At 40.2% G+C, this 12325-nt stretch overlaps 1 protein-coding gene across 1 annotated transcript in view; it reads right to left on the bottom strand.

Annotated features, from left to right (window-relative positions):
• LOC126272342 (spatacsin) overlaps nt 1–12325 on the bottom strand; it is a 324204-nt gene that overhangs the window by 91916 nt on the left and 219963 nt on the right. The window contains exon 28 of the mRNA XM_049975137.1: nt 5313–5490. Coding sequence (XP_049831094.1) covers nt 5313–5490 — 178 coding nt within the window. The remainder of the gene's footprint in view (nt 1–5312; nt 5491–12325) is intronic.

Raw genomic sequence — 12325 nt, forward strand, 5'->3', positions numbered from 1 at the left:
TGGTGCATTACTTTCTGGGCAACCTTGTAATTAACATGATTAAATTAACTGGCATAAGCATGAACAAACATTATGCAATATAGTAACAAATTATCATTAACACGGTATACAGATTATGTTTCTATATTTTCCTTGTCTTTTTTTAATGTGTATAGCTTGACTCATTTCACATTCCTAAAGGTATTCTTCTCAATCGGATCTATGGAAGATCATGAATGAATGACTGAATAAGACAATTACTACATCTTGGAGCCAAAATCCAGACACTTATCTGTTAACCTTAGAGTCCATATCTGGATGCAGTATAGTATATGACCTAAAGATGGGTCATTAATACATTGCACTTCTATTTTGGAGGAGCAGGGTTCTGTCATCACAGTTAAAGTTTTACAATGAGGTGACAAAAGTCACAGGACAGTGATACACACATATAGAGATGGTGTAGCACAGGGTACATAAGGTATAAAATGGCAGTGCATTGATGAGCTGTCATCTGTACTCAGGTGATTCATGTGAAAAGGTTTCCAATATGATTATGGCTGCACAACAAGAGTTAACAGACTTCAAATGCTGAATGGTAGTTGGAGCTAGACGCATGGGGAATTTCAGTTTGGAAATCATAAGGGAGTTCCATATTCCAAGGTCCACAGTGTTAAGAGTGTGCCAAGAATACCAAATTTCAGGCATTAACTCTCACCATGGACAACGCAGTGGCTGACAGCCCCCACTTAATGACAGAGAGCATCAGCATTTGCATAGAGTTGTCAGTGCTAACAGACACGCAACACTGCATGAAATAACTGCAGATATCAATGTGGGACATTCAACAAATAGATCCTATACAACAGTGCAGCACAAACTGGCATTAACGGGTAGTCTATGACAGCAGACAACCAACATGATTGCCTTTGCTAACAGCATGATATTGCCTGCAATGTCTCTCCTGGGGGTCATGGCTACATCAGTTGGTGTTTTAACTAAAAGTTGAACAAATATATTTCAAGGATGATGCAATACATGAAAGTCACAGATCAAGTAAACAGAGTAAGACGTGTGTCACTTTAACAGTCAAATCATAACTGAGTCCGAGTCTAGCGGCAACTGGCTGGCTGGCCGCTTAAGTGCCGCTGCTGCTGCATGGCTGGCAGACAGCGCCGCAAGTAGAGGACGTGCGTAACTGCGTGGCGGCACTTTGAAAGATCGACCAGTCACAACACTTTTCCCCCTTTGAAGTTTTTGCACAGGTCTTGATGGAGATGGCCTGTAGATTGCTTAAGTCCATAGATGTTGTTTGACTGGCCGTAAGGTCTCGAGGAGGCTGCTTCCCGTATGGACAGAAGTGTCCCTGATGATAACGGATCGAGATGGGCGATGTGTCCGCGTCCGTAGGAGGAGGAGGTGAGTAGAGTTGCTCCGACAGATGGTGGTCATCTGGTTCCCGCATGGGCACGTCTCCTGGTGGCATCAGTTCTTGTGCTGTCACCGATATGATGGCGAGAGGACTGCGTTGTGAGTAATGAGAGATTCCAGGATCCCGAGCGTAAGGTAAAGTCGAAGGTGGTGTAGCGGCATCCGGAACAGGGGTTGCCGGCACACGAGACCGAAGCTGGTCCGAATGACGCACTGCAACACCCATGTCCATCTGGATTTCATACAGGCGTCGGCCACGGTGTCTTAAGATGTGGCCAGGACTCCATTCTGGCCGCCTGCCATATTGCCATACTCATACAAGGTTGCCGGCGGTGAACCGGCCAAGCAAAGGCATCCGCGGCAGTGAGGTGGAAGGCCGTGGAAGATGACGTAGCGTACGGGGCTGTCCGCTATGTAAGAGCTCAGCCGGGTTGTGGTCGCCCATGGGGGTGAAACGGTAAGAAGCCAGAAAGTGGAGAAGTGCATCATCAGCAGCAGAAGAAGTCAGGAGTTCTCTCATCTGAGCCTTAAATGTATGGACCTGTCATTCAGCTCACCATTTGACTGTGGATGGAACAGAGGGGCAGTGACATGCATGACACCGTGATGGGCACAAAAATCCACAAAATCGGAAGAGGCAAATTGCAGACCATTATCAGTAACAAGAGTAGAGGGAAGGCCTTCCAAAGAGAAAATGCAAGCTAGAGCATTAATGGTTGCCGTGGTGGTAGGCGACGTGTAACGGACAATGAAAGGAAAGTTAGTGTGGGCGTCAATAACGAAAAGCCAATAAGTACCTAAAAAGGTCCCGTGATATCAGCAAGAATACGCTCCCAGGGCTTCTCAGGTGAAGGCCACAGTGACAAAGATGACTTCGGGGCAGCGGCTTGTGACGCACAAGGGCCGCAGGCAGCAACCATGTGTGTGATTTCAGAGTCGATGCCGGGCCAGTACACATGACGGCGTGCCAGAGATTTTGTGCGAGAGACACCCCAGTGCCCTTGGTGAAGGAGGCGCAAGACCGAAACACGCAAAGACGTAGGTACCACAACACGTGGCGAAGCATTTTCCGTGGAAAGGAGGAGAACACCATCCCTAGCCATGAGGCGGTAACACAAAGCGTAGTAGTTCCGCAATGGATCAGAAGTCTTAGCGGACAGACGATCTGGCCAACCCTTCTGAATACATTGTAAAACCCAGGACAGGGTACGGTGAGAACCCGTAGCAGCTGCCAGCTGGTCCTCGGTGACGGGGAACCCGTCCACAACCCGCTGCTCAGCAACATCCAGTTGGAAACACAAAAGTTCGTCCCTATCAAATGGCAGATCAGGACCCATGGGAAGGCGAGACAGTGCATCAGCATTCGCATGTTGAGCCATCGGCCAGAAATGAATCTCATAATTGAAACAAGACAAGTAAAGAGCCCAAAGCTGGAGGCGGTGTGCAGCCTTGTCGGGAAGTGACGTTGATGGATGATAATACAAGGAAACAAGTGGTTTGTGATCCGTAACAAGATGAAATTTGGATCCATAGAGGAAAACACCAAACTTATGAAGCTTCTTTTTCAATTTGAGAATACTTTTGTTGGGCATCTATGAGCGTTTTGGAGCATAAGCAATGGGTTGTTCAGAACTGTCAGAAAAACGGTGCGCAAGGACTGCACCGACTCCATATTGAGAGGCGTCCGTAGCAAGAACAAGATGTTGGCCAGGTCGATAAGCAGCCAGGCACAGGGCCTGTTTCAGCATAGTCTTCAATTTCTGGAAAGCCACATCACATGATGCGGACCAGTGAAAAGGCACGTTTTTATGCAACAGGTGATGTAACGGCTGAGCCACTGAGCAGCAGACGGTAAAAACCTGTGATATTATGCTATTTTCCCCAAGAAGACCTGCAGTTCCTTAACAGATGTAGGGTGAGGAAGGGCATCGATCGCAGCGACAGCGTGCTGAAGCGAACGAATACCATCCCGAGAGAGTTGAAACCCCAAGTACGTGATAGATGCCTGAAAAAATTGTGATTTCTGAAGATTACACTTAAGACTGGTGGTCTGTAAGACATGAGAAAGTGTGCGGAGGTTCTGAAGATGTTCTTCAGAGGTGGAGCCAGTGACAACAATGTCGTCCATGTAATTGATACACCCAGGGACAGGGAGCAATAATTGTTCCAAGAATCGCTAAAAACGAGCAGGGGTGCTGGCAACCCCGAATGGCAATCGTTGGTATTCATAGAGGCTGAAATGCTGTTAAGGACTAGAAATTGCCGGGAAGCAGCGTCGAGAGGAAGTTGATGATAACCTTCTGACAGGTCAAGTTTAGAAAAATACTGGCCTCCAGCAAGTGTAGTGAACAATTCTTCAGGTCGAGGAATAGGGTAAGTGTCAATAAGGCATTGAGCATTTACAGTGGCCTTGAAATCGCCACAGAGGTGAATATCACCATTTGGCTTAGCAACAACGACGACAGTAGAGGACCACTCACTGGAAATGACAGGAAGCAAGACCCCTGAAGCAGTGAGACAATCCAGCTCCCGTTTGACCTGATCACGAAGGGTCACAGGAATGGGCCGAGCCCGAAAAAACTTAGGCCGAACAGTGAGTTTGAGAGTGATATGAGCTTCAAAGACATTTGCACGGCCTAACCCAGGAGCAAAAAGGGACAAAAATGTCATCGACAAGGAATCCAATGTGCTTTACACTTGTGGGTTCATATCCCATCCTCGTCGCCAATTGTTTTAACTTCAAGTTGAACAAATATATTTCAAGGACAACGCAATACATGAAAGTCACAGATCAAGTAAACAGAGTAAGACGTGTGTCACTCTAACGGTCAAATCATAACTGAGTCCGAGTCTAGTGGCCGCTGGCTGGCTGGCTGGCTGGCTGGCTGCTTAGGTGGCGCTGCTGCTGCATGGCTGGCAGACAACGCCGCATGTAGAGGACGCGCTTAACTGCGAGGCGGCACTTTGAAAGATCGGCAAGTCACTACAATTGGATTCTAGGTGACTGGAAAATCTGGCCCGGACAGATGAGTCCTGATTTCAGATGGTAAGAGCTGACAGTAAGATTTGAGTGTGTCACAGGTTGTAAACAAGGCATTGTGCAAGCTGGTGGTGGCTCAATAATGGTGTGGGCTGAGTTTACATGTAATGGATTGTGTCCTCTTGTCCAACTGAACTGATCACTGATTGGAAATGGTTAGCTCGGCTACTTGGAGAACATTTGCAGCCATTAATGAACTTCAAGTCCCAAAATGTGTCACCTGGGCACTATCATTCACAACTGATTTGAAGAACATTCTGGACAATTCAATCAAATGATTTGGCCACTCACATTACCGACATGAATCCCATGGTACATTTAAGGAACATAAACAAGAAGTCAGTCTGTGAACAAGATCAGACACTGGCAACACTTTCGCAATTAGGGACAGCAATAAAGGCAGCACAGCTCAATATTTCTGCAGGGGACTTCCAATAACTTTCTGAGTCCATGCCACATCAAACTGCTGCATTATGTTAGGCAAAAGGAGGTCCAACACAATATTAGGAGGCATCCCATGACTTTTGTCACGTCACTGTATGTAGTCTGTCTAATGACTTGGAATGAATATTGGGGTGATTCTTTAAACAAAATTAGGGCTAATATTCTCTCTCATCTTTGTCCAAATGAGCTAGTGCTCTGTCTAATAGCTTTGTAATGAGTATGACTTATATCTCTAACCAACCTCTTTCCATAGTGGACAGTAGCTAAGAAAATGTGAAAGTAAGTTTCCAGAAAAGTAGGAATTTCCATCAACTTCCTGAAGACACTTACACAATTATAAACATTAAAATTTATAGTGTCTGTGAAATACTGGTGACATACATGACAGGGAACACCACAAAAACAAAAATCAAATTACCTTGCAAATGCTGCCTAGTGATGGCTGCCACAATTTCTGAACACAAAAGCTCCGCTACTTCTTCGTCAGTAGATCCAGCACAACATATAAGATCATTCACAGCTACTAATTTATTTATACTGTCATTTTCAACAGCAGTTCTGATTAGTGATAATGGATCTTCCAAACTAATTACATGCTGAAACAAAAGTATTTGAATCTCTTAGATTACAGAAGCTGCTATGGAGTTCCTTTAATTTAGTACTATACAATCAACATTTGAAAAGCCCAATTAGATATTTAACTATGTTTCATTTATTAAGGAATGTAAAAAGATGTGATATACCACTGCTCTTAAAAGCAGACATGTGTGTTAACCAATAAATACTTCTCAGTATTGTTGAGATGAATGGTAATGACATGATTGGCTGCACAATTATGGGAACCAAACCTGTCACATCTGAAAGTGATATGTGGTTTTTGTTCCTGCACTCTGGATAGAAGAGTTCAAGTTCATTCACTCAAATGAAAGATAGCTACTTTTTATTATTTGAAATTACAATCTGCTAATGAATAATAAAATGAGGAAGATTACAGTAGCACATGTTCTATATTATGAAGTTACCCCTGCCTAATAATGAGAACTTGTCCCAAGACCTACTGTAGATAATAACAACATAGGTTACTTTTCTGTAGATTAAATACATTAATTAATTTTGAAAAATTGCATATGTATGATTTATACAATTTTTCACCAATAATATAGCTGATATGTGAGGTCTGTTCAAAAAATTGCAGAACATTCGTAATTTCATGACAACGGTGTGTTGGAGTGCAGTGGGGTAGGCATTCCTCCTGCACATATCTGTGTTTAATGTGTAACTGGTAGAAGTTTCATCATTGTATGTCTGTTACTTAATGTTCGGTGCTGTACTGAGTAGAACATTGTATCACACAGTTTTCAAATTTCAATATGGCAGAGTTAGAGGAGCAACACATCTGCATTAAATTTTGCATGAAACTCAAGAAAACTTTTACAGAGACACACCAAATAATGTAGGAAGCCTAGGGCGATGAGTGCTTAAGCTGTATTTGGTGTTATGAATAGTTCACATGGTTTACAAATGGCTGGACAGAAGTTGAAGATGATACTCATTCAGGAAGCCCTTCGACGTCTACCGATGATGCTCATGTAAGAAACATCAACGAAATTGTGTGTGCCAATTGAAGACTGACGCCCCAAGAGATTGCAGAAGAATGTAGCATTTCAGTTGGATCATGCCATTAGATCCCGACACAGCATCATGGAATGCATTATGTTGCTGGCAAGTTCATTCCATGACTCATGGGGTCACGACCATAAAGCCCTTCATCTCGTAACCTGTGAAGAACTTTCGGATCACGCAAATGAGAATGAGATGTTCCTTAAGAAAATCATAACTGGTAATGAGACATGGATCTATGGTTATGTTGTTGAGACAAAAGGTTCAGAGTTCATCTTGGGTTGGGAAAGGTTTTCCAAGACAAAAGAAAAGCTCGTCAGGTCAGGTCAGGTCAGGTCAAATGTCAAAACCATGCTGATAGTTTTCAGAAGGACTAATTCATCATGAATTCATGCCACAGGGACAAACTGTTAAATCAATAGTACTATTGGAACATGTTGCAATGCCTGAGACAAAATATGAAAAGGAAATGGTCTGAAATGTGGTGTGACAATTCATGGCTCTTGCACCATAATAATGAATCTGCACATTCATCCCTGTTGGTGCATGACTACTGCACAAAAATCGAAATCACTGTGCAGCTTCAATCTCTGTACTCTCCAGACCTGGCCCCTATGGACTCTTTTTTTATTTCCAAAGTTGAAAATCCTGTTGAAAAGATGAAGATCTGCAGCAACAGTTGAGATAAAACAAAATTCACAGATGGCACTTTCCGCAATCTAGCAAGAGGTGTACCAAGACTGCTTCTGGGAGTGGAAATGCCATTGGGAGTGGTATATCAATTGTAGAGGAGAGCATTTCAAAAGATACAATGCACAATAAGTAAAAGGTAAGTGTATAAAAATGTTGTGGAGAAAGTCCTGGTATTTTTTGAACAGATCTCTTATGTCTCTAAACTAAAGTGATCAGCATTTTCATTTATTCTCATTTTACTAGCTTCTTTCTTGACTGTACATTTTGCTCCTTTTGTTTTTTCCTTATACAAATCATTCACCATCGGCACTCTTCCCTTCCTAAATTGATCTAGATTCAAACTAGTATTTCGCAATGAAGTAAGATTAATTTTTAACATCCCTTCAATGATGGAATCACTAGAAACAAAGTTCAGTCTCAAAATGGATCAACATTGGAAAGTAAATTGTCCATATCTTCATCAAAGTAATTGTACTGGTTTTTGCTTTAAGCAATTTAGGTAAACCACAAGAAAACTAAATCTGGATGACCAGACAGAGATTTTAATGCTCCTCCCCCTGAATGTAAGCCCAAGTTCATAATCACTCCATAATCTCACTAAGAAGGACTGTTGTTGAGAAGAGTGCTTAAATCTCTTTCCAAACAGATAGGCTAAAATTTTTTGGGTTTTCTACATCACTTCAGATGAATTCAGGGATGAGACATTCAATAAGTAAGGTCACAGTTGATTCTTTCCTCATGCTCTTCTGCAATTACATAATGTTTTATCTGTAACAACTGAAATTTTGATGAGTGTTGAACTAAACTTTTCAGTTTACGTTTCAGGGATAGGAACTCTTCCAATTTGAACATCATAGCAGGCAAAAATGTGTCTTTATTGATGCACATGTATTTTCACAATCCTACAAACAATTCACAAAACGTTGATTTGTGTAACCAGTAAAATTACATTAATCTTCTGTTGAATTACGTCTTACAAAATTATCCAACAGTTTTTACAATGACTGACATTCTCTTTCATAATATATCACACCTACCCTGGCTGCAAACCTCTTTCCATTTGGTTTTGGAGTTTTATGCAACTTTTCATCCTCATTTTTCCTGTCAAGTACATGAGCAATTGCTTATTATTATTATTATTATTATTATTATTATCTCTGCTGCCATCCCATTTTCACTTGTCTTAAAATAAATGTAAAAAAATGAAGTGACAGATATAATGTTTTTTCTCCTGGTGAATAGTGAACTGAGTGGATGAGGCATGTTCACGTTTTGTAACAAATTTACTTAAATAAATGATGAGTCTAAAGACATGTTGACGTGAACTACATTAATTAATAACCTGCTTAATTTTATATTTATGTTACCAGGAGAATAAATAAAGAGAGCACATCAAACAAACCATAGGAAAGATTTCTTTTGCTATTCTCACGGAAGATGATACATGACTTTTTACCAGTGATTCTCACTTAAGTGCCTCGAGTGCCCATTATACTCTCATATCAGGTAAACAAAGCATTTGGAACTCAAGCAGCGTTTTGCTGATTTGTTTTGCATTTCTCCTCCATTTCATATTCATGAAGCTACCAAAACCATGAACAGAAATTCATGTTATGCCACAAGAATAAGTCACTCATCTGCAATTTCTTTGTGGTCAAAACACTGAGGGACTGATGGCTCTGTAGTTTGGTCCCTTTACTCACCAAACTAACCAACCAATCAAAACACTATCGCAGAAGCAATGAAAAAACCACACCAAATTTATAACAACACAAAATCTACAAGATTTGAAATGTTTTACCAAAGCTCGAAACTTAACGCAGACTTCAATGCATGATGCTTTTAATAGTTTCAACAATGAAATTCTGCCTTGAAATCTGACAGAAAACCCAAAGAGATTCCAGTTTTTTGTAAAGTACACCAATGGCAAGAGGCAGTCAATACCTTCACTGCATCATACCAATGGTAAAATTACTGGTGACAGAGACACTAAAGCAGAGTTATTAAACACAGTTCTCTGGAATTTCATCAACAAAGAAGATGAAGTAGATATTCCAGAATTCTAATTCAGAACAGCTGCCAACATGTCCTCAGTGTAGCAAAGCAGCTTCAATCACTCAGTAAAAACAAGTCTTCCAGTCCAGGTAGAAGACCAACGAGGTTTCTTTCAGAGTCTGCTGATACAACAGCCTCATACTTAGCAATCATATACCACCCTATCTCAATGAAAGATCTGTGCCAAAAGACTGGAAAGTTGCACAAGTCACAGCAGTACCAAAGAAAAGAAATAGGAGTAATACCACGAATTAGAGACCAATATCACTGACATCAATTTGCAGTAGGATCTTGGAATATATATTGTATTCGAACATTTTGAATTGCTTCAAAGGTAATGGTCTAATGACATATAGTCAGCAAAGATTCAGAAAATATCATTCTTGTGAAATACAACTAGCTCTTTATTCTCACAAAGTAATTAGTGCTACTTGTATCAACAAGGGATCTCAAATTGATTCCATATTTCTAAGACTTCCACAATGCTTTTGACACCTTCCTTCACAAGATACTTGTAACAAAATTGTTTGCCTATGGAGTACTGTCTCAGTTTGCAACTGGATTCGCGATTTCCCTTCAGATAGGCCACAGTATGTAGTGATTGATGGAAAATCGTCAATTGAAACAGAGGTGACATCTGTGTTCCCTATGGAAGTGTTATACGACCTCTGCTGTTCCTAACCTATATAAATGATTTTGGAGACAATCTGAACAGCTCTCTCAGATTGTTTGCAGATGATGATGTCATTTATCATCTAGTAAAGTTATCAGAAGATCAAAACAAATTGCAAAATGACTGAGATGTGATATTTGTATGGCGCAAAAAGTGGCAATTGTCCCTTAATGAGGAAACGTGGACTTTGAAGACACTTTCAAATCCCAGAATCACTAGTGAAACTTGTATTAGATTTAGATAACTGTTTTCAGCAAGACTATGTTGCCATCTTTGGCTCAGTCAGTTGTCAGCTGTTTATGTGCATGAGCACTCGTAGTATATCTTTTATTGCATCGCATTTATCATTTTCCATAGACCCCTTGGAGAGGAGTCTCCGGGATGTGGAAAGAGTCTAAGCTCTTTTTTTCCAATCTCAGATACATGGACATTGTACAATTCTAATGCAGACTGAGTTATGAGCTATAATCCTTGTGGAGATATTCATCAATGGAGTAGGAGGAGTTGGCCAACAGGAAGTTCTTTAACTCATTCTGAAACTGATCTTTATCACTTACAAGACCTTTGATATGCTTGGTAAGTTATTGAATATATGAGCACCCATGTATTTAACTTCTTTTTGTACTAATGTTAAGCTTTTATGTCCTTTTACAGATTGTTTTTGGTTCTGGTATTATAATCATGTTTTGCACTATTTTGTGTAAAAAGAGACATGTTGGAAATGACAGAGGACATCAATGAGTATATGTACTGAAAAGTAGTTGTTAGAATACCAGGTTTCTTAAAGAGGTCTCTGCATGATGATCTAGGACTGAACAGATATAATTCTAATAACTCGTTTCTGAATTTTGAAAATGTTCTCTTTGTGAGAGGAGTTTCCCCAAAAGATCATTCCATAACTCATTAGTGAATGGAAGTAAGCTGAATAAACTAAGTTCTTCATTTTTAAATCACCTATTTCTGCTATCATGCATACTGCAAATATAGTGAACTAAGGCATTTCATTAAGTCTAGAGTGTGAGTTTTGTAATTTAGGTTGTGGTCAATTTGTAGCCCTAAAAATCTGACACTGGCTACAGCTTTAATTTCATTGTTTGAATACATTACGATTATAGGGTCAGGTATTCTTTGTGAGGTTCTAAACTGTATGTACTGGGTCTTGTCAAAATTTAGTACACCAATACTTGTATCATCTGCAAATAAGACAAAATTTGCATTTTGTGGCACTGCATATGAAAGGTCATTAATATATAATAGGAACAACAAGGGAACAAAATAGAGCCCTGGGACACCCCTTGTCTGATGGTTTCATATTTTGAATGATTATTGTTAAGTGGTAAGCCTAATACAGACACACACTGTTTTCTATTAAAAAGATAGGATGAGAACCATGAGCCTGCTACTCCTGTTATCCCATAATATTTTAACTTTTGTATAAGGATATCATGCTCAACACAATCAAAAGCTTTAGCCAGATCACAGACTATTCCAAGTGGTAATATCTTTTGATTTATTGATTGTAATATATCATCTGTAAAAGAGAATATAGCTTGATCAGTTGACATGTTGATTTCCAGTGAATTTCACAACACGGACACATAGATATACATGGTGTAACACTACTTTACTAGTGATACTGACATCTGAGAGTTACACACTAATGTAGATCACACCAACACAGGAAAAGTGTGAGGTTATCCACAAGGTGTGTACGAAAAGAAATACATTACATTTTTGATACATGATAAATCACAAAAATTTAAAGACTGTTAATTCAAGTAAGTATCTGGAAACTACAACTATGAAAAACTTATATTGGAATGATCACATAAACAAAGTTGTGGGGAAGGCAAACCTAAGACTGTGTTTTACTGGCAGAACACTTAGAAGATGCTACAGGTCTACTAAAGAGACTGCCCTATACTATACCTGTCCATCTACTGCTAGAGTCTGGCTTTGCAGTATGAGATCATTCACAGATGTCATTAATGGAGGGCATCAAAAAAGTCCAAAGAAGGGCACCTCATTTGTATTATGGTGAAATAGGGTGTCATGGTTATGAAAGCAAGTTGCGGTCACAAACATTAAAACAATGTATTTTTCATTGCAGCGAGATCTTCATGCAAAATTTCAATTGTCAACTTTCTCCTTTGAATATGAAAACATTTTATTGCCATCAGCATGCTTAAGAGAAATCAGAGCACATACAGAAAGACGCAAGTGTTTCATTTTTCTCAAGCGCTGTTACAGTGCAGAAAGGTAGAGAAACAGTCTGAAGGTGATATCAAGAAACCCTCTGCTTGCCACTTAAGTGTGAATTGCAGAAGAGTGATATGGATGGGGATATACCACTCGTTTCCACAATTCTCCACCCAAAATGTCTTCCCTTC

The sequence above is a fragment of the Schistocerca gregaria genome, chromosome 5, assembly GCF_023897955.1.
Source record: "Schistocerca gregaria isolate iqSchGreg1 chromosome 5, iqSchGreg1.2, whole genome shotgun sequence".
Lineage (NCBI taxonomy): Eukaryota > Metazoa > Arthropoda > Insecta > Orthoptera > Acrididae > Schistocerca > Schistocerca gregaria.